Consider the following 22,969-nt stretch of genomic DNA (forward strand, 5'->3'; position numbering starts at 1 on the left):
ATCGCGTTCATGCGATATTTGATTAACAAGTGCAGGATTGGATTCGATGCTTAAAAAATTAAAAGAAGCTGTCAATAAAATATACTTTGCCCATAAATTGTAAAATTAATTATGGAAATAGCGGAGATGCACTTATTTCAAGTTCATTTCATCGTGTAGAAGTTCATGTAAGATACATGTAAAATATCGCTAGGCTAGTGATAATATTTTTGAGTTCCAACTATCGCTAGTTGTCTAACCCCCACAAATATCGATACCTTGCTATAGTCATCGTCAGTCGGATTAGCCAAATAATATTACCAACAAATTTCACTGTAGCGATTAAATTTAAAAAAAAAAAAAAAAAAAAATAATATTCTATTTGTAGTCTGACATTCGACATTGAAAAGAGCAAGATTTTCAAGCTGATTCGGCAACACTGATGGCGAGACATTTTAAGAATTTATATTCGGTATATTTATTAGCGGTAGATTATTATTATTCCCGGCCAAGTACTTTGAAATTCTATATTGAAAATAAATACTTTTAATACTTTTTCCGACTTTTTACGCATTTTCAACTTTTAACCAATCAAAATTGTTTTTGCTGTTTGCGCTCTTTTCCGTGGGGAATTTTCTCTCTCTTTTGAAGGGATATTTCCCTCTTGCAACATGGGAATTTTCATCGCAACAATGAGTCTATTTCAACCCAACCTACGTATTTTAGCATTGGCAACATAATTTCAATGGACCAGCAACATGCTGCGAAAAGTGAGCAGCACTGTTCCCCAACGTTTGCCACGGAATAAGCAACATTTGAGCATGGTACCCTTCGAGGGATGGATATCCTCGAATAAAAAACATTTTGTCTCCAATCAATGAAAAAATGCCATCTGTGTTGGTAAGCCAACTCAACAAAATGATGCAGGTACCGAGAATATATCTAGATCGATATACATATGTATATAAAAGGTTAAAAACATGTCAGTCTAGGATAAAGTCATTATCAATGTTTGGGGAAAGCTTTGAAATTGAAATTTTAATAATAACTTACGAAAATAGGGTAAACAAACGCACATACAAGCAACAAATTTTCTAATGACGTTGAATTCCGTTCCCACTCACGTAACGTTTTATGCTATTTTTGTTGGCTAAACTTTTCAGTTTTAAACTTAATTTGGAAAGATTCCAAGAAAAGCAAGTCGTGAAAACTAGTCAATCTTGTGAAGAATTGATTGATAAATTGGATAAAATTCTAGTTTTAGCGCGGATACTCCTAACTAGCTAGTAATATCAAATAGAACATAAAAATCGAGGAAAATAATTTAAGATGTACGTAATATTTACAGTATTTTTAAAAATGCTAGTATATCTAGGTATATTTCCGAGGGTGTGTCGGTATATTCTATCGATAGTTCCGCGGCCACACTGCTGCAGCCTGGAGCATGTTCAAAACTAAACTTTATTTACAATCCAAAGAAAAGGAAATTCCCATTGCTCAAGGAGCAAAAAGGTAGAGATCGAATAAAGCATCAGACCCGGTGACCACAGCTAAATCTGAATAAACATGAGACGAGTTCTTGTGTGTGTGTGTTTAAGTGAATGGCCTGGCCCATAGTGTGTTTGTGTGTGTGTGCATTGGTGTTATCAAAAAAAAAGGCGAGAGAAAAACTGCAAAAACAAAGGTGCTATTGACTCCCGTGACTTTCTTTTCTGCTGCGTTTGCTTCTGGGTGGGGCGTGCAGTGATTCAGAAGAGAGAACATTCGGAGTGTATCGGTAATTAGAAGAGTTTCTGCATTAAATTAGTAGAAAACATAAATCAAATGAGAGCGAGACGAGTCTGGGGCAATCAATACCAATGCCCAGCCCCCTTAAAGTGAGTGAGTGTGGTGTGACGTGAGTGTGTGAGTGCTCGTGTGTGTGAAAACAAAACAAAATCATGGAATAAATATGGAAAAAAGAAAGCGCATAATTGAATAACTAATAACAAAAACAGGGCAGACGGGCAACAAACCCAATGACAAAGCAAAGCCAGAAGCAAAGCGAAAATGCAATATAAACGAAAATATGCCATTGTTTATGTGATTTTGCAAATACACAAACAACACACACACACGCGTGCATACATGTATACATAAATACGAATGCAGGCTGGCAGAAGATAACTGTTGTTTTTGCGGCGGGTGGGTGCATTGCTCGCAGGGTTTCTTGGCGAGAGTGCGAGTGAGATGGAGAGAGTGTGAGAAAACTAAAAACGCAACCGCAAGCAAAAGAGTGGGACAGAGAGCAGAGAAGAGAAAAATGCAAATCGAATTAGTTCAGACTAACGGGCCATGACAAGTAGATTGAAAAGAAGGTAAGGCAGTGCCGCTTTACAAGCCGTCAAGTTCCTCACTCTCTCTCCGGCCGGCTTACCCTGCTTTGTCACATGTAACTTGGGCACGCCCTTGAACTTATACACATTGAATTGTGTTAACCCTATCGTTATCCCTATCCCACAGCTAGAACGTAAGGACCCCCACCCACCCCCACACACACACACTCACACAACCACAGAAGATGTTCAACTTCATGAAGAAAAGTGCCGGCGACGAGGAGAAGGAGCGCCGCAAGCGCGAAAAGAAACTCCGCAAAGAGGCTAAAGGGATTGGCGTCGGCGGCACCAACGGTGGCGGCATCGGCATTGGCGGCGTCTCCGGCAGCATGAGCACCGACGAGCTGCTGCGCCTGGACGAGGTGCGTCGCTCCCTGAAGATACGCGGCCGTCGCAAGGAGAAGGAGAAGCTGCCCAGCGGCATCACAGCGGACTACAGTGCGGATTTCTTTGCAGCCCTAAATGCGGATGCATCGGGTAACGGGATCGCATTAGCAACAGCAGGTCCTGGAGCTGCCACTGTCGGCGGCTCGGAGCAGGATCGTGGCAATGAGGAAATTGTAGCATCTGTGATGACGCACATCGAGAGTCGTTCGTCCAACGGCGCTGGCGTCAGTGTCAACTACAGCGAGGTCACACATTCCCTGCTTGCCGGTGGCCTAAAGGTGAGTTCAGTGAGGTTCTTCTTCTGTAGATCTCAGTGATCCTAATTGATGGTTTATCCTCTTCCCAGAATCGTTTTCTGCCGCCTGTGCCACCCAAGCCACCAAAGCGTGGCATTCTGAAGGGTTCCCGCAGCAACATGACCAATGTGCACGAGGAGATCACCTTCACAGCGGGCAACGGCGGCGGAGGTGGAGGAACCACTGGTGGCACACCAGAAATGCTGATGCGCAACACCATCCAGAACGAGCTGTTGTACGATGGAGCGGCACGCGGAGCAGCTGGTTCGATTGGCTCCAATTCCAGTCAGCATGGCACCTCCTTCACCTCCGTCGAGAGCCTGCGTAGCGACGGCGATCAGCCGCACCAGCAGCGGGCCATGACCCTGCCGGCCAATGCCCGTTATGGAGCGCCGCCGCAGGTGCCGCACCTCCATGTGCTGACATCGCCGTCGCCCAGCGCCGACAGTCTCACAGATACCACAAACTCCTCGTTCGCCACGCCCCCCTTCTCGCTGAGTCCCATTGGCGAGTCGCAGGGCATCGACCGTTGGGCCCGGGTACATTCTTTCGAGGATGTGCAGCTGCCGCTGCCGCCAGTGCAGTTGGTGCAGCTACCACCGCCCCGCCAGCTGGTCATTCGGCGGCAGAAGTCGCCGCGCCAGGACTTTGGTTTCAGCCTGCGCAAGGCCATCTGCCTGGACCGCACGGAGTCGCTGACGTCGCCCATCTTTCGGCCGGTGATCTTCGCCGAGCCTGGTGCTGGAGGCGGCGCCACGGGTCTGCTGCCAGGCGATCGTCTCATTAAAGTGAATGGCACGCCCGTGGGCGACTTGTCCCGAGAGATTATCATCGAGATGATACGAAACAGCGGCGATGCTGTCACCGTTGAGGTAAGTACCAACCACTCTTCCGTCTTAAGTGCCTTCTAATACTCTCATCTCGCATCTGTACAGGTGCAGCCTGTGGCTGAATTGGTGGAGCTGAGCAAGCGGTGTATGGCACCCATTACGGCCACCGTGGAGGAGATCGATCATTCCATTACCAACGGCAACTGCAACACCCTCCGGCGCAGTGCCAGCAAGCGATTTAAGCGTCAGGTGAGCACTCGATCGTTAGCAGAGATCAATGATTGATGGATCAGCATTGCAATGAACCAAACCAAACCAAACCAAACCAAGCCCCTTCATACATTAATTGCATAACGACATTGTCCATTAGTAGGAGTATGAATCTAAGGGGCGGCTAGGTGATTGATTTAGCAGGCGAAACATAAGAGATCTTGGGAACCTCCGTTCAATGTTTATTATAGCGTTGTCGCTGATCTTTCCTTTCCCAATTGGGATGGAAATATTCTTAAAGGGTTTCTTCGATAGATAGGGCTCTGCAATTGTAATTTATAAATATTCATGTACTCATCTGTATTCATTCATTCATTCGTTCTGAGGAATGTGTCAATGATTCAGCTGCTTAATAGAGTTTTGTGAGGTTAGTCATGAGTAGAAGTAGTTTCCCAATCAGTTAGCACAGGTAGTAGCTAACTGGAAATTAGTTCCTTTTTACATTTCTGCCATTATGATGTGTATTTCCGTTCTCGAGATTATGTTCGAAAGAGTGAAACGTTAGACTTTAATCTATACTTTAACGATAATAATTGATAATAAATTATCAAACGGTATCACTTGATTAAAAAGGGGTCCGCAATCGAATAGTATTCCCAGAGAATAAGAGGAAATCTACTTTGCTCAATCGTAGATCAATATTTCTCATAAAGAACATCCCTAATTCCACAATGCCTTGAAAGTGTATTCGCTTATTCTCGTATACCCATCCCTGAGCCACCACTCACTCATCCACACTGTGGATGCAATTCTTATTGACTTGTTGACTATGCCTGGAAACGTGTTTGACATTTTCTCGCCGTGTTTACTTCGTAGTTCGCACAAATATTGTGAAACTGTCAGTTGTCGTGGGTCTCCGTCCCCCATCCAGCCATCCATCTATCTATCTACATATCTGTATCTCTATCTGTATCTGTATCTTTGGCTATCCTCCAGTCTGTTTTGGCGGGGGCTAGTCCCTTTCTATAAATATTTTCGTAGTCGATTGTGGATGTGTCTCTCTCTGCTGCTGGCTCTGTGTTGGGTTGGGTTGGGCGCGTCGAAGGCGTTGACATATTTCAGCGCCTTACTCATTCTTACCATCCATTCAAGAAGAAGTTGGAGGCGCAGACTGACTACAAAAATAAACCGATTTGGCAACACTGGAAAAACTCGAACTGAATTTGGTATGCATTTTAGCATTCATCCATGCAACATGCAACACGCCAGCAGCAGCCAGCAGCAACAGTCCCACAGCAGCAGCAGCCAGCCCACTCTTCAAAGCGTCTTTCAGATAGCAACAACAGCAGCAGAGGCTGCGATCCCTAGTGCAGCCCAGTAGTACGCCTGGGGCCATGGGCACGAATTTGCCAGGGCATATAGCATACAAGGTGGGGATATTTTTGGTCTTGGGATAATCTATTTTGTGGGTCTCCGCTACCTTTATCTTGGGGCTTCCTCTTTCATCTAATTATTCTTTAGTCCGACCTTTTCTACTCATTAATATACCTTGGGCAACCAAGCAGCCAGGGCGGCGCTGCTTGCGTTGACAGCGACTGCAACTTCGGGAGACTGCAGCGCAGCTGTGTGTGCATTTCTACACCCACTTGGAACAGCGGCGGCGCAGCCTACACAAATAGCAGCACCAGCAGCAGAAGCAGCGACGTCAACGAAGACTTCGCCTGTGCCTGCGTTTGTCTGTGTCTTTTGGTACCCCGTGGGCACAGGGGGTATATTAGAGAAGTTTTGTTTGTTAAAGTTATGGATTAAGATATATTTTGGTAGTGTTTCAGTGTACGTTGTTCTACCCAAAATTATCTCAAATCGATTGGGAATTACATCTAGAAGTCTTACAAGTTCCCCATAACTCTTGATAAAGCAAACTCCGTTTAATGGGCATCCCCTTTGCCTATACATTCCCCACATTATTCTTACTTGTTTTTAGTTTGTTTGTTGTTGTCGTTGGTCGGTCGGTCGGCTCGTTGGGGCTTGCTGCTTGGGAGCAGGGCCGTCAGTACGCTGAAAACTTTGACCAGGTTCGGTTTACGACGGAAGATCAAGTAAAGAAAATACCGCGAGACGAAACGAAGCAACGCGACGGCCCCACACACCCACAGTGAAATTTGTTGTTGTCGTTAGAGTGGCGGAGTGGCGCAGTGGCCCCCGAAGTTGATTTTAATGTTTTCTATGCGGCGGAGGGACAGACAGGCACAGGCAACCATGACGATTATTCTGGCTGTCACTCGACGAGTTTGGCTTTAATTCATAATTTGTACTCCCCGACGAGAGTTTGGAGATTCGGAGACGTAGATTCGGAGACGGATTCGGATTTCGTGACTGGAGTCTTGCGCAGTGCAATCAATCAATCAACAAAAACACAAACAGAAAAAAAAAACAGCAAAACAGAAAAACTCACCGAAACTGAAAGAGCGATCCGTTGCGATCGTCGGACTGATCGATGATTGGCCATTTTGTGTCAGGCAGCAGGCAGCAATTGTGTCTAATGTCAAAGCAGCGCTAAGTGCTCGGATAGCCACAAAAGCAAACATTTCCAAGGTTTTCAACGCGCTCCAATTTCTCATTCACTTCCCTGCTGCTGCCATTGTCCCGCTTCAGTCCGCTCCGGAGATCTCCGATCTGCTCTGTCCAACGCTCTGGTCATGCTCCAAGTGTTGCTGCTGGCCATGACAATTGTCTGTGTGCACAAACAGTGATCACATAACAGAAGATTGGTAGGCGAAAACCACACATTAGCCCTAGCCGTTAGCCACTAGACATGTTCCTCAAGCCCAAGAGCTTTGAGCAGACGCTGCGGGGCGGCATAGTGCCCGCTGTACCGGCAGCACCCGGTTCCGGACTGAATCCCTCCTTCCACAAGGGCTGCACTGGCAAGGCGCATGCCTGCGGCACCAACAAATCCGGAATCCAGAAAGTACCAACACCCTCCAAGACATCGAAAGCCACACCAAAGGCGCAGCGAAAGAACAGCATCAGCTCGGAGACGATCAGCGAGAGTGGATCGGAGAACTCAAACAGCTGGCCCTCATCATCCGCGGGCGGGGCAGTGCCACCGCCAAAGCCACCGCGTCTGGCGGCCACCAAGGCGAAGGAAGCGGCAGCTGCTGTAGCTCCTGCAACTCCTCCGCTGCCAATTACACCGATCTTTGAGCGGGCCACCAATCGTTCGAGGAGTTTCCGCAGCAAGGCAGAAGCCTCGCCGCCCACCGCATCCATCCGTCCCCCCTGGAACAGTTCTGCTGTGGCCGCATCCAAATATGCCGCAGCTGCTGCCAGTGCTCCACAGTCCCCCGTTCCCAGCCTAAGGAGCTCCTATCGCAGACGTCGCGATGCCCAAAACATTGGCCTCCAATGGCCGGCCATTTGGGCCACTGCGCTAGCCGCCAACTACAAAAATTATGATGCAAGCGTCAAGCGACAAAAGGTATGAGGCATGAGGCAGCATGAAGAATGAACTACACTAAGCAGCAAAGAATATGTTACACTGGGAGGCAAGACAGGAGATTCCAATTAGCATATGAAAGAGGATTTATGGGTTTTACTTTGAAGTTTGTTCTGACCTGAATTGATCTGATCTGATCTGAATTTGATGATTGTTCTGACTAGAACACAAGACAGAGTTGAAATTTGTACCAATGAAAGATATTTGATATCTCTGATGATCTTTATTGATCTGTAAAAACATTTTTGATAAGGAGATTCTACCGAAATTGATTGGTTTAAAATAGAAACTAATCGAAAAAAACAGCTGGATCTCGATCTTTGATTAATTTTTTTCCCTTGAACATGTTGAACTTCATGAATTTGCTAAATTCGTGAATTACTAAAGAACATAATTTGGGTTCTTCTTGAAGTAATTTTAATGCTCTTAACGAACATTTGCCAAGAAGTGTATTGGATTTTATATTACGATCTTCACACCCTTCCCTCCCTAGTCCATAAACCTGCACAAAAACCCTGATGAACAGTGTTCTGGCACTGTTGCATTCGTATTGGAAAAACTTTCCAGTATTTCTCCAACCCAACCGATCGATGGATCGATGCAATAAAAAGCAACAAGCAACAACGAATGAAGTGAACAAAAGATGGTATCGATCGGATCGGGTCGTATCGTATCAGATTGCCGAACCATGAACCCAATGTACGATTTAGTTGTTAGACCTTTTATTATTATTATGCTTGGACGGTGCGTGGGCCGCTCAATCCACAGTTCCCAGTCCGCGAGTCTCATAATTTACGGTATGGTTTGGTGGTGTGGTATGGTCCGCTGTCTTGTTGCTGCATTTATGGCTGGCCTTTATGGCTCAATACGCCTGCGGTGCCGCCGCGACAACGACAACGACAAAGACAACGACAACGATGGACTCCAATGAGCGGAAGTGCTCATTTAGGAACGGAATGGAGTTAGCGTCGTATCGTAGCTGTCTGTCTTGTTTAGAGGTTCTGCCGGTATCGGGGAGGGAGGGATATGATACACTATCGAGACAGAAGCTTTAGCTAAACCTCAATTGTCTTTCCATTTTGATATTCTTTTAGCCGGTGCCCCGCCTTGCCGGTGCGCAATCCCCCTGCCATCTATGCCCACAGCCATGTTAATTAGTCAGGTCTCTGGCGGTGTCGCTGTCTGCACACCGCCTCTTCTATATCTAATTTGTGTGTGTGTGTGTGTGTGTGTGCGCCGTGCCCCATCCCCTTCCCCTAACTCTGACTCTCTGTGGAAGCAAACTGTGCGGAGTTCGTTGCACTCGTTGCTCCATTGCTCCATTGCTCCATTCTGGAGTGCAGCATTGATTGACAGTGGACATGCGCCAGACGCGTATTTTTCTGTGTTTATCTAAATATTCTTTCAAACAAGTTCCGCGCTCGATGGATGGTCGGATGGATAGATGAAAATGCGTGGAAAACACGGGCTACAACACTGAGAAGTGAGCAATCAATTGGGTGGCTACTTAAGCGGGTCTATCGTGTTGGAAAATCAAGAAAAACTAGACTAGATAATAGATTTCGCTTAAATAAGGGGACCTAAAATGATATTTAATGAATACTCTTTAGAGAAGCTTTTTAGCTTGGAACACTCCCATTTTAAACCAAAATTCATTCATTTTTTAATTTAAACATTCATTTCCCATTCACAAACCATTTCAAAAGAGTTTCCAAACTATAACATAATTAATTGGTATACAAATCAATGAATAAAAGTTGTTTACATCTCGTATGCGAGCAGAGAGACTTGCCCAACTTCCTCTAAAGTAGAGGAAAATGTTTCCCTGAGTGCTAATTGAGGGCTATTGAACCTTGCCCAATATAATGATGCGAGTATTTTTCATAATTCAAAAGGAGATGCAGAGCACTGCTCCTTCTGCCCCAGAAGGCAGCTCCATATATACATATAGCCACAAAATGTGAACTGACTTCGAAGAAGACTTCGCTGCACAGAGAGCGTTGCATAATGGCGTGTCCCGTGTACCGTCTCCGTGCCCGTGCAACCACATCCGCGTCGTCGTAGTCGGAGACAGAGGCAGAGGCAAAGGCAAAGGCAAAGAAGAACTTCTGGTGTCTAGCCCAATAGCATTTGGCGCGGCGTCTGGGCGGCTAATTAGGATTTAGAAAACATCATCAAATTTAGAAATGCAACCGAAAATAAACCCCAAAAAAGAAACTCTACTGCGTCGAGTCTTCGCGGCTTTGTGTCTTCGCGTCAGCATCTGTTGGCAGGGAGTGCGATACGATAATAAATGGAATAAATGCGTGAAAATGCTGGCCCCCAATCCCTCACAGAGTGTGTACCAAAATAAACACCGAGAGAACTGCTTTGTAGTGAAGTTTTTGCGCCGCCACAAAATGTTGACCCCAATTTAACGTAAATTTTTGGTTTTAATTTTTTCGCAGAGCCGCCACGAGAATGGCAATGGAGGCGGAGACGCAGGCAGCTCTCCAACAGCTGTTGGCGGTGGGGCGCTGGATGCCGCGGATGGGGCTGATGCTGCCGCCACCGGGCAACCGGAGCGGGAGCCAGAACGTGTGTGGCTAGTGCATCGTGGAGGCTTCACTGCAGCCATCCGCCTGCCACAGCAGCCAACCGTAGGAGGAGTTTCAGCCCACGAGGAGCCGCACAAGCTGCTGGTGCGGCTGCTGCACAACGGGGAGCAGCTGACCGTCGACGAGGACGATGTGGAGAAGCAGAACAGCCAAGCCCTGGACCTATGCGAGGACATTTGCGAGCTAAAGTATCTGAATGAGGCCTCGGTGCTGCATTGCCTGCGACAGCGGTATGCCAGCAATCTCATCCACACCAAGGCGGGGCCCACGCTGCTCGTGGTCAATCCGATGGCCCCGTTGTCCCTCTACTCCGAGAAGGTGAGAAGCCAACTGGTCGCTTGAATCGGAATCGGAATCTGAATCTGTGTGTGCGATCTGGTTATTTATCTGCTGCTCTCTCTTTCTCTCTTGTAGGTTGTGTCCATGTTCCGCGGCTGCAAGACGGAGGATATGCCGCCCCACGTCTACTCACTGGCCCAGACCGCCTACAGGAGTCTGGTCGAGACGCGACGCGACCAGAGCCTCATATTCATGGGCCGATCTGGTTCTGGCAAATCCACAAGCTTCAAGCATGCTTTAAACTACTTGGCGTTGGCCGCTGGTATGTGTCTATTTCTATGTCGTGAGTCTGTGTCTGTGTATGTGTCTGTGTCTGTGTCTATCTATCGACTGTAACTGCATTTGGCTGTAGGCTGGCCCAGTTTTTGGCCCAGCCAACAGAATGTTTGTTTATTCGTTTTGCTCATTTGCATTGTTGGCCAAGAAAATGCAGCTGCAATTAGTCGCCCCAGCCTACTACCACCTCCAGTTTCATTTTGTGCCCCATAAAGTCTGGGGGAAATCCAAATGGAAATATATATCGCTAAATAGGTAATATTTTCTTGCTTTACAGACTAATTAGAAGTATTTCTGGGTGTCTTGTGGCATCTTTAATTGTGCAGATTTAAATAAATATTTAACGTAGAGCTAAAAACATTGATTTAATGCAGCAGATCTATAGAAATCATTAAGATCAGATCTAAATTAGAGTGCTAATTAAGTGCTAAATTAGTTTTGCATTTTGGCCTAATTGTACCTCTCTACCTCTTTCTCTCTACCAGATATCCAAGCAAAAATTGCTAAAAAATAGAAAAATGCAAGACAATATTTTAGTAAGATGAATATGAATAATGCCAAACATTTCAATGGTACATGGTCCAGCGAGGCTTCTAAAGTTATCGGCCAGACTACTGAAAATGTTTACAATCAAGATCCCAACTATAACCAGAGTCAGGAAAAAGTCTAGCAGATATTCACTTATTCTTAGGAGTTAGAATAGATTATAAATATTTCGAAATTCTTGAAAAATAATGAATAGATCCTAAACCCTTTGCTCTCTTCACAGGTGCGTATAACAATTTCATAAATGCCGAAAAGGTAAATGCCCTGTGCACCATTCTGGAGGCATTTGGCAATACCAGAACCTGCCTCAACTCGAATGCCACACGCATGACGCAGCTGCTGAGCCTGGACTTTGATCAGACGGGACAGATAGCATCCGCCTCGCTGCAGGTGAGTGTGTGGAAGGAAGAGTAAAAACCCACACTTGAAGATGGCTAATGGTAATCCTCTTACAGGTACTCCTACCCGAGCGACAGCGAGCTGGGCGACGATTGGCGCACGAGCACAGCTTCCATATTATGACACGGCTGCTGGCAGGGGCCGCGGGCCTGCTGCAGAAGGAGCTGCACTTGGAGAACATCACCTCGGAGGATAGCCATCCGTTTATATCGCTCTCCCAAAAGCTGGAGGATCGCCATCGGGCGGCCAATGACTTTATGCGCACGGTGCAGGCCTTCGAGTCGTTGAACATCGATGCGAAGGCGGTGCGTGGCATCTGGAGCATACTTGCGGCCATCTACCATCTGGGAATCGCGGGGGTCACCAAACTGGGAACCGGATCCACAGCCCGGACGCAGTTTGCCAATCCCACCGCAGCACGCAAGGCGGCAGGGCTGCTGGGCGTGAATCTCGAAGATTTGTCGGGCGCCGCCTTTGGCCTCACGCAACCGAATGCCCCGAATGGCGGGCTGAGTCCGTCGAAGTCACCCACCTCTGACAATGGCCACGAGTGGGCCTGGGAGTGCCTGGAGGCGCTCGTCATTGGCCTGTACTCGGAGGCACTGGCCGCCGTGGTGGCGCTGATCAATCGTCAGATCTGTACTTCCGCTCATACGATCGCCTCGATCATGCTCATCGATACGCCTGGCTTCCAGAATCCCGCCAGCTGTGGCCAGCAACTGGGAGCCACGCTGGCCGATCTGCGGCACAACTATCTGCAGGAGCGGCTGCAAATGCTCTTCCATCACACCACCCTGGTGGCGCCGCGCGATCGGTACGCCCAGGAGCTGGTGGAGATCGAGGCGGATCAGGCCTCGGAGTGCCATCCGGGCCCACTGATCTCGCTGATCGACAAGGCGCCTCAGAATCATGTGGTGCGCTCTTCCCAGCGCGATCTCCGCGAGCACGATCGTCGAGGCATGCTATGGTGAGGATTCCCAGGCGTCTCCGTTGGGGCTTTTCCTTTAATTTTGAGCCTTTCCCTTCCCCCAGGCTCCTGGACGAAGAGGCTATTTATCCGAACTCCAATGACGACACATTCCTGGAGCGCCTGTTCTCGCATTACGGCGACCGGGAGCATCACTCGCTGCTGCGCAAGTGCGCCGGTACGCGGCAGTTTGTGCTGCATCATCTGCAGGGCACGAATCCAGTGCTCTATGCCGTCGATGGGTGGGTGCGCAACAGTCGCGAGCATCCGGGCATACGGAATGCAGTGTCCCTGCTGCAGGACAGCAGCCGGGAGGAGATCAATCGCCTGTACATTGGCTCCCTGACACGTGGCTCCGGAGCCATGGTCTTTTGTGGCTCCTTTGCCGGCCTCGAGGGCACCCAGTCGCTGCGCCGTGTGTCCAGCATTCGCCGATCCTTCACCACTGCGGGCGTGAAGCGTAATTCCATTATGCTGCAAGTGAAATTCACCGTGGATGGCATCATCGATACCCTGCGTCGCACTGGCACCCACTTTGTGCACTGCTATCTGCTGCAGCACAATGCCGGAAAGCAGGCCAAATACACTCCCAATGGCTCGCCACACTCTGCGACGGGGCAGACGGCCAGCGAGGAGGAGATGGTGAATGTGCCACTGCTGCGAAGTCAGGTAGACAGCAAAGAGTACAAGAAATATCCGGCAAATGCGGCAGGCATATAACCTCTTCTCTTCTTTCTGTCTCTCAGCTGCGCGGCTCTCAAGTCTTGGAGGCAGCGCGTCTCCACCGTCTGGGCTTCCCCGAATCTGTGCCATTGTTGGAGTTTGTGCGTCGCTTTGGCCTCCTCGCCGGCGAGCTGGCCAACAACAAGGATATAAGCGTGGAGCAGATACTGGCCATCAATGAATTGGATGTGGCTAGCTATCGTATAGGTCCTAGTCAGGTGAGTCGGGGAAGGATTTTCCTTATAAATTAATGTAGTTTAAGGCTTAAACGTCCATCGAGAATGGGGGAAAACTTGAGCTGTAGTTGAAGTTGGACTAACAATTTGAGACATTTTTGATATAGAAACTTCGGGAAAGCATAATTCTCATAGGGATTAATGTACAGCTGATAATCTTGAGCTTCTTCTGTGGGAGTGCCACTTCGAATGCCATTTGAGTCTCGTTCCTCTAGACTCTTGGGGTCTCTCTACTCTTACCCTCTGTTATCTCCTGTCTACCATCTACCTTTTACACCTCTTGTTGAAGGGAAGACTTTGGATTTTAATGGCTTACTTAGTTCTAAACTTAAACATAGATACACATAGATAGATCACAATTTTGCTCACTCGCAATGCTCCGAGTGCTGCTGCTGCCAGAGTCTCTACAGAAGCCACCCTCTTGGGACACCCGTCTGCAGAATGGTCGATGGCTTTGGCGGTCGCATGTGAACCATTCCATCATCATACCCGTATGGCGCCTGTCGCCGTGTGCTGAGGTAGTAGACGCCATTCTTTTGTACAGCTGGCTCACCGCCCATGAACTGATCGCCACGACATGTCGGCCGCATGGCTGCGTGTCTGTCGCTGGCTGTCGTGGAGCTACTGCCACTGGCTGCAGTGGAGCTTTCGCTGGTGCCGCAAGTGCAGGTGGCCGAGCGTATGGTTGCCGCCGAACCGCATCGCAAGGCCGGGAACAATCTGGGACGACGTACCGACTCGGCAAAGTAATACAAGGCCGCGAAATGGTCACAAACAAAGTCAAATTCCGTGGCCGTTGCATTCGGACAATGTGGCTGGCCCAGGCCCCAGTTGGTGAAGAAGGAGGCGTGGCTGAGGCGATTGCTCGGATTGCCCAGCAGCGTCAGATCCGTGTGGATGGACTCCACGTACATGGCATCGGTGGGGGACAGTCGCTCGCTCGGCCCGAGACTCAGTTGAGTGAGACCGGCGGGATCCAAGGCGAAAATGGCGCCCAGGAGCTGAGGTTGCAGGAGTTTCCCCGCCAGCCCGGAGATGTGGCTGCCAGCACTGTGCCCCACCAGGTAAATCCTCTCGTACGGCACACCTGTGTTGTCGTGCAGAAAGCGCAGCATTTTGGCGAGATTGGCGGCAATGGCGGGCAGCTGCTTGGACACACGCTGGTAGCTAATGTCCAGCGCCTGGCGACTCCAATCCAAGATGATTACATTGTAATTTCCGCGCGACAAATAGGCATCCTTGATGGCAGCATTCGAGCAGGAATCGCTCCTACCCGACCAGCCATGAATGGAAACTCTGCCAAAAATAAGTTACAGATTGTTAGCTAAAGGGAGAAGCTAACGAGCGATGGCGGATTGGCCTACCTCACTGGCCATTTGGGATTGAAATTGGATTTCTTGAGCATGCCCAAATCTCCTGGTCGCAGAAACTGTCGCACCTCGGGATTCAGCGGCGTGTAGAGATCATAGTGGAGCAACTGACTCTGCGACACTCGTGCCCGTGTGCCGAAGAGCAGTCCCAGCTCTGTCTTGACCATTCCATTGATCACTTCTGAGATGGTTATCGCACATTTTCCCGGCTCATAGGCAAACCGCTTGAGGCCACTGACACCACCAGACACTGGAAATGGAAACAGAATGGCTCGTAGATCGAACGTAAAGATCACTCGGGGCACAGTTTTACTCACTTCCCGCTCTGACACTGACACTGACACTGACACACAGCAGCTGCGATACCACCAATACAAGCATTCGGATTTGCATCTTACGATTGGATTACGATCCTCAAATTGCCACAGAAATAAGGCCAAACCCGATGTCAACGCGCGCCACAATTAAAAGCCACTTAAAGTTAGGGTTTAATGCTTTGGGTTTTGTGTGTGTTTTTCGAACTAAATTGAAGCTGCCGCCGCTCACTAAAAGAACGCAAATTGTTTCGAATTTCTGAGCGGAGCAGAGAGACTTCAGATCTGAGACCTGAGCGGACACCGTCCGAAGTGTTACAAGCTCTGAGCTTAAGTATGGCAAAATTCTAGATGGAGGCTTGGTTAAATAAAGCTCTGCCGCCGCTCTGTCGCTCAGCCCGTTCTCGGGCCGGCCCGCTGTTGACGCTTCTGACGAGGCAAGGGCGACGCCTGCCGGCCCGGTCACTGTCATGATGAACGACTGCTTGATGATGTTGCCCCACTGCAATTGTGGTAAGTGGCAGTAGCAGTGGCAGGCACTACACACGTAAGTGCAGGCAAACACTTGCGAATTCCGCCGATCAATTGATCCAAGCCGAATGAACGAACTGCCCCAACCAGAAGAGAACCCAACCTGAAAATCGATGCTAATTTTGTAGGCTTTCTCTTGGGCTGTTTCGTTCAAGATATTCATTTATTCATGGATTATTTATTAATTTCGATGCACAACAAAAAAGTGGCCCAACAACACGCAGGTGAGTGTATCTGAGAGATACAGTTTCTGGCAACGCAACGCGCGCTCATCCATGATGTTTCGGAAGAGCTTTGCTCTTACATAATATGATCGTTCAGCCTAGGGCGTACATTAATATTGATTGGAAAATTGATTGGAAATTGATTAACAAAACGCAAGGAATTACAACAGCAAAATAATTAAATAATTGCCCAGAAAGCAATAAACAAACATTAGAGATTGATACAGAAAAGAGATCTTTTGGGACTTGTACTCATCTATTAATCATATTTAATGTTTCACTTAAGAACTAACACAATCTATGATCCATAAACGTTTTGATCCAATTCCAAATGCAATTATGACTTCTCTGTAGAGTGACTAACGATAACCGCAAACAGAAAGCAATGACGAGTCATTGATCTTTCATAAGAACGAAGAGACTTGCGACATGGATAATCGGAGATAAGAAGGGAGAGAGAGATAAAGTAGTCTGGGCATTCTCCAATGGGTTAGCAGGGTTCAGACTCCGCAGGTGTTTTGACAAACCATTTAGCAGGTCTTTAGCTTATGACTTGACATGATCTCTCGCCCCTCTGACACTCTGCCGCTGCCACTCTGCCCCTCTGTGGAGCTGTGGAAGAAGACTCATGAATGAGTTTTTTGAATAAATACTTGTATATAGATACACATTTCGTACAGATCGTTAAACCCCCCAACTTGTCGTCGTGTGTGTGGATTTCGCGCCGTGTTGTTACAAAAAAATGTTTATTGACAGGATTTACATACGTCTCTGGAGAGCAAATACCATATAATGTGAGCTTATTGTTATCTCAAACGATACGAAACGAAACGAAACGAAACACCAACTGTGCTGTTTATTTGCCATAAAAATTCGCTGTTACCTTCAATCTAAGCAAGAAATTACCTTGGAATTCCGTTGCGTACGCTCTCCAAGTTACGATCAATGAAATGTCGTTTCCATCCGCAGTTTCCTTTAATTGTGGCTGACATGCCAAGACATATATCCTTTCATTAAATTGCAGTTTACCCTGCAATTATTACATTAACTCGGGAACTCCAGTTCGGCATTTTTCGATGCGATGCCTATCCGCAGAGGCGAGCCTACCACAGAGTCTACCAGACTTCAGCCTACAGCTGTGATCACATTTGGAGCAACACCAACACCAGCCCGAATAGAGAACTGGTTAATCATCTTCGGCAAATGCCTAAATATTTATTTATTCTTGTGTAAGCATGACTGGATGCAAAGCAAAGCAGAATCTGTGTTGTAGGCAATTTATTTGTGTTTATTGATTGTCTCTCTTGGAATTAATTTAATTAGAATGGATTTTTGCATAATATTTGTATGGGGATGGAAAATTAAGATCAATTCTCTGGTGGTAATCCTCTACTTCCCTATGCCAAAATTCCTGTTTCTGTTTCTGTTTTACATTATATTTATTGTTGTTTCAAAACAAAACTGCTGTTCATTCGCATTGCAAATGATCGATGTGCGAATTCTCGTTCGCGTGTGTGAATGAATGTGCTAACTAAATGTATAATTAACAACTTGTTGAACCCGTAGAGATATTCTTGTCCAAATATTTCGAGTGTTTTGGTTATGCGCCACGTGACGTTTCACTTTCTAATTGAAAGTTTACTCTAAAAAGAGCGCTTGAACCAAACCAATTGCTGTTGCTATTCTTCTTACCATGGGTGTATGTGCTGCTGCACAGATATCAGTTGCATGCAGCATCATCTTCGGGGTTCCACTTGGCTGCTCGCTGGGTGTTTTATTTCCTGTTCTCATCGCCTGCAACTGCAACTGTGAATCGAACTGTGCTTGGGGATGGGATGGGGATGGGGATGGGTAGATGGCCAGTGAAGTGATCGTAATAAAGCCACTTGTTGACGTCACTTGTTGCAAGTCCAGTTTGTCCGCTGTATGTGTGTCTCTGACGACTTTCACGGTCAAGTTCATCCACGTCGTGCCATGCCAGAGTCCATTGTTGTTGCTGTTCGTTGTCTGTGGTATAGAATTCCCCCTGAGATTTAATCTCCGATCTGCGATGCGACTGGGAAGATGACCAGCGTCTCCTCAGTTGGTTTTTACAAATGGAAATCGCCTGACGACTCGAATCTGTCTCTCTCCCTCGACGAGATGTGCCCTAAGCCGCCGCCTATGTGCCTCTCCAGCGGCAACGCGAGTGTCCTCCACCGATTGTCCAGTGATTACCTTTTGTGGATATTCCAGCCAGAGAGGACTCAAACACCAACCGACTACACGATCTTTGGACTCTTGGCCGCAGTCTTCGTCTGTGCCGCAGTCTGCCTCATTGCTGCTCGTTCGCTTGTACGTAAAAGTGCACGGGAAAGTGTCCAAAATCCGAATCCAAAACCAATTCCAAGTATCCCCGATTATGATTACGAACACATACACAGCCAGAGACAGAGGCAGAGCCATAGCCACACATCGAACTGTGTTTGTGGCTGCTCGGAGAGACTTTCACCAAAAACGAAGCAACAAAAAATTATACACAAAATGACGTTGCAACCTGCATTCGCCGTAGGCTCTACTCGCGAGTCGCTGAGTCGCGCCACAGTCCGCAGCCACATTTGACCAATGCACATTAAAATTGTTTCCCCAAAGTGAAATTTTCAGCGTTCGCTTTCATTAGAAATGCGTCGAAGCAGTGGCAGATTCAGTTGCAGAGAGGCACTCCCTCTCTGCCTCTCCACGCCTGTCTGTCTGGTTTGCCCAACCTGGTTATAACTGGGGGGATTATGTAATAAGCTTTTTGAGGTTTTGAGGCGGGTTCTGTCATCGCTCCATCAATGAAGAGAGCTGCCAGACAGGCAGACAGACGGCGGAGAGAGTGTGGACCAAAGGGAAATGTTTTTAAATTAGCTCTGCCAAAACCAAAACAAAAGGCCCCCTCCGAAAAACACGAAAACTTCATTAACGCCTCTCTCTGTGTTTCTCTCTCTCTCTCTCTCTCGGTCTGTGTTGGAAGGGGGCGCGTCTCTGCCGAAAAACCCGAGGGCTTTACGCATATGTAAACTAGTTTTTAATTATGAAACAATAACCAGGAAGCCAGCAGCAGCAGATGCGTTTTCCGAATGACTTTCGTAGGGCCCCACGCAGGGCTAACTGACGTTTGCACTGGAACTACATCAATTTTGTGGCCACAAAGATCCCCCATTGACATCCTTATGGATGATGACACACTCGGGGATAATTATGGTTGATCTCTAGATTATTTCCTGATGCTGAACAGCAGGGATAACTTAACGGCTTATCCCCTTGTTGATGGGACAATTGCCAGCGATGATTTCTGTGGGAAATATTGATTTTAAGGCTGGCTAAAATGTTGATGTTGCCAATTTTGAATGATTTATGAATATTTGAATGCTTTAAAATGTCTCTCTGGATATGATGTACTCCTCTTCGGAGCGTATCTTTAGTGTTTCGTGCTGGTCCTGCCTCAACAATGTCGCTTTTTCGTTATCTTCTCTTAAGTCGAATCAATCCTTCGTCTTTCTACATCCCATTTGGAATGTAACATCTGAGTTCTCCTTAGTCCTGTGTCATGCAGCCACACCCCTCGATCGTTTGAGTGTTAGTTGCCCTTTGTGTGTGTGTCTTGTGTCGCTCGATTTCCCTGATTTACCAGAAAGCTGTCAAAAGTAGATCTCCCAATTAGTTGTAGTAGTAGAATCCTATAGCTTCTCGGTTACTGACCTTTCAACTGCAGAGGCAGTGGGGTCTAGAGTCTAGACTGTTGTCATTCCTCTGCGATTGCCACACTCGCTGGTTGCTTCGTTGTTTGTTTGACACTTTTCCAGTGCCATTGCGTTGCGTATACGAAGTGGATCTCTGTCTGTTTATCTTTTTGTACCTTTTGTGTGCTGTTTGTTCAAGTCCAATTGCTGGCAATGAAAAGGCACAAAAGTAGCCAGCGGGGCCCTCAGAGGCGAGGCCCAGAGCCCCACCATTCCATTGCCTCACTTGTTTCACTTTTCTTTGAACGTCAGTCAGCGAGATGATGATGGACTGCTGACGATAATAATAATAATAATAATGATGATGGTAAATGCTAATTATGGGGACACAAACCATACATAAATCGGGGGGCATGTGTTCGATGGTCGCTCGCTCGCTGCTCGGTGACCAATTGTTGGCTGTGGCAATTAGCATCATCGAACACGTTGCCAGGTGTTGTGGTGCGGTAGTCCGTTGGTCTTTTGGTTGCATTCACCTCTGTACTGTGTGGTACCCCTGCCCCCTGCCCCTGCCACCAATTACGGTGGCAACCTCAACCTCAGAGGGGGGACTCGGACTCTCCTCTCTGCCATGTCTGCTGCTCGATAAGCCACTTTCGAATGCACAGCCAGCATTTGGCCCGAGCTCTGCCACTGCCACTGCCACTGCCACTGGGGGCCTCTGACGCGAGCTCTTTGGCCAAAACAAATTCAGTTGCGTCGCCGAGCTCAAAGAGAAAACAACGCCAAGACAAGCCACGCCACACGAATACAAGAGTTACGCGCCAGGTTCCAGCTCAGCCCCCCAAAGAGCCCCTCGACATATTTCGAGCCGTGAAAGTGGAAGGAAAATTGCAAACAAAAACAAAACGAGGAATTTTATGCACTTTTACTTGCTGTCGCCTGCTGATCGCTGATCGCTGACCGCCGATCGCTGGCTTTACATCATCCCCAAGCAGGGTCCAGCCCGAGGATGTACAAGCACACGGTCAAGTCGAGGTTGGCGCATGCCCGGAGTCAACCACCGCCAGTTGTGGCTGCCGACACAACGCCCACATCGCCGAAACATGGCCTAGGTGCTGGCAAGAAGTTCTTCTCCCACATACGCCACAAAATCGAGGATAATCTGAGCCCCAAACTGGGCGGCAAGCTGTACTACAAAGGCAGCAAGCACACGAGATCGATGAGTGCCCTCAGCCTGCAGGTGGATGGCGGCTGCATCGGGGGCAAGTATACGCCCAATGCGGTGGCTCCACCTGCAGCCACACCAATGCAGATGGCACAGCAGCAGATGGTGTCGCCACAGATGAGCAGCAGCGTCTGCAGCTACGTGGACAGCGACGAGGAGAGTCAACTGAGCCTCAGTCTCAGCCTCACGCAGCAGTCGCTGGAGGATGAGATCTTTGCGGAGCTCGAGAAGGTGGCCCACGATGAGAGCAAGCTGAACGAAGTGCTGCAGAGCTTCGACCAGATTCTGAGTGATTATCCGCCAGTGGAGGAGATCAGGGAGCCCATGGGGGAGGAGGAGCTGCCTGCCCCGCCTGCAGAGTTCTGCGACCCACGGATGCTGCTCTCCAAGTCCCACAGCAGCCTCAGCATGGGCAGGGCCAAGCGACAGATCTATCAGTCGCCAGAGCTGGCCAATTCCATGCTCTTGCGGCGCTCCGATTCCACATCCAACGGGAACTCCCGGTACAATTCGCTGAGTGAACTGAATGGCAGCAGGATACCCGTGTCGAAGCACTCGAGTTTGAGGAAGAGGAGCGAAAGCTTCTGCCTGGATCAGCCGCTGAACCACAGGAGCAGCAAGCAGCGCACACGATCGATGCTCACCCTGAACAGTGGCATCGCAGGGAGATCCATTGCCAGAGTCTCGACCCCCTCCGCTGCAGCGCCACTGCCACCAAAGCGAGCCAACTCCACGCTGGAGAGGCGACAGATCCACGGTGGCAACAGCAGCAGACCAGCAGGTCCCAGGAGAGCCAACTCTACGCTGAGAGCCACGACCGCGCACAGCGATGAGCTGCTGGTCAAGTGCCTGGCCAAGGGTCATGAGATTCTGCGGCAGGTGGAGAACATCAGTGGCAAGCCGAAGCGGAGCAGCAGCAGCAGCAGCAGCAGCAGTAGCCGTGGCGTCACCAAGGAGCACTCGCAGCTGGCGAGGAATAAGAAGCGTCAGCAGCAGAAGCTGCAGTACGCCAACGAGGAGAAGGTGGGCAAACCCAAGCTCGAATCCTGTAAGATTATACCCCCCAAGCTGGGCGAGACATCGGATAAGAATCAGGAGCTGTTGGTCAAAGTAGTGCAGGAGGTGAAAGCCAAATCAAAGGGAAAACCAAAGGGCAAGGATGATCCGCCGCTGAAGAAACCCCTCAAGCAGGAGACAGAGCAGAAGCAGCTGGAGCACTCTTCGGACTCGGACGATTCGGGACACATCAGCAACACAGTGCTCTCGACCTCCACGTCCACCTGCAACTCTACGGGCAGCCTCTGCGAATCGGAGGGCGATGAGGCCGAGGAACCATCGGCCATGAAGAAATCCAACAAAATCGCCGAGCTGCTGCAAAAGTTTGAGGCAGTGGCAGCAGCGGCAGCGGCTGTTAAATCGAATGCTGCTTCAGTCCCTGGCCCTGCACCTACCATGATTGCCTCCAAAGTGGTGGCACAGGTGCAGGCGGTGCGTTGCATTCAAACGCAGGTGGAGATCTATCCCACCTACACGAAAGAGGTAACTATGCGGCTGCACTGAGCCAGCACCCCAGCGGTACCCAGCAGATCCATCCCGGGCAGTACCTCCACCAGAACTCCACCCATCTTAACTCTCAGATGTATCCGCTTATTATCTACTGTGCTTTGCCTTATCTAACTTTATCCTTTTATCTCTAACGAATAAATATTTATTGTACAAAAAACCAGTTGCTATTTTAGATATATCTTTTCCCCAACGGTGTGTTGTCCTTTTTCCCTTTCATTTCCTTTATCTTGCTTTACTTTACTTACAATTGCTTTCATCGGTCAACTGTCTATCAAATTGCTTCGACTACATATTAATATCTGCTTTATTGAAAGATTTCCTTCTTTAAGGTAGACAAATCTCCTGTTTTCCTGGTAGAAATCAATTCAATATT

General features: G+C 48.3%; 3 protein-coding genes across 6 annotated transcripts in view; 2 read left to right on the top strand and 1 right to left on the bottom strand.

The window, feature by feature from the left end:
• Window positions 1-1,414: 1,414 nt before the first annotated feature.
• The window catches only part of LOC117898239 (unconventional myosin-XVIIIa), a 32,992-nt gene continuing 11,437 nt past the window's right edge, over window positions 1,415-22,969 (top strand). For 2 of the 4 annotated variants that reach the window (XM_034807476.1, XM_034807477.1), the window contains exons 1-10: window positions 1,415-1,491; window positions 2,482-3,019; window positions 3,088-3,909; window positions 3,973-4,116; window positions 10,024-10,491; window positions 10,588-10,774; window positions 11,558-11,724; window positions 11,790-12,700; window positions 12,766-13,369; window positions 13,447-13,641. In XM_034807476.1, coding sequence (XP_034663367.1) covers window positions 2,540-3,019; window positions 3,088-3,909; window positions 3,973-4,116; window positions 10,024-10,491; window positions 10,588-10,774; window positions 11,558-11,724; window positions 11,790-12,700; window positions 12,766-13,369; window positions 13,447-13,641 — 3,978 coding nt within the window. In that variant the 5' untranslated portion in view covers window positions 1,415-1,491; window positions 2,482-2,539. Of the gene's footprint in view, window positions 1,492-2,481; window positions 3,020-3,087; window positions 3,910-3,972; window positions 4,117-6,258; window positions 7,559-10,023; window positions 10,492-10,587; window positions 10,775-11,557; window positions 11,725-11,789; window positions 12,701-12,765; window positions 13,370-13,446; window positions 13,642-22,969 lie in introns of those variants that run through there. The other 2 variants (XM_034807478.1, XM_034807479.1) reach the window with 1 other exon arrangement.
• On the bottom strand, window positions 13,946-15,687 carry LOC117898242 (lipase member H). Its single transcript, XM_034807487.1, has 3 exons — window positions 15,347-15,687; window positions 15,024-15,279; window positions 13,946-14,955 (listed from the first exon to the last, which is right to left on the bottom strand). The coding sequence occupies exons 1-3, from the start codon at window positions 15,420-15,422 to the stop codon at window positions 14,064-14,066; spliced, it is 1,224 nt and encodes a 407-aa protein (XP_034663378.1). The 5' UTR covers window positions 15,423-15,687; the 3' UTR covers window positions 13,946-14,063.
• LOC117898240 lies at window positions 20,207-22,724 on the top strand. The gene has a single exon (XM_034807484.1). It carries the CDS (start codon window positions 20,815-20,817, stop codon window positions 22,588-22,590), a length of 1,776 nt encoding a protein of 591 aa, XP_034663375.1. The 5' UTR covers window positions 20,207-20,814; the 3' UTR covers window positions 22,591-22,724.

The sequence above is a fragment of the Drosophila subobscura genome, chromosome O, assembly GCF_008121235.1.
Source record: "Drosophila subobscura isolate 14011-0131.10 chromosome O, UCBerk_Dsub_1.0, whole genome shotgun sequence".
In the NCBI taxonomy this organism is placed as follows: domain Eukaryota; kingdom Metazoa; phylum Arthropoda; class Insecta; order Diptera; family Drosophilidae; genus Drosophila; species Drosophila subobscura.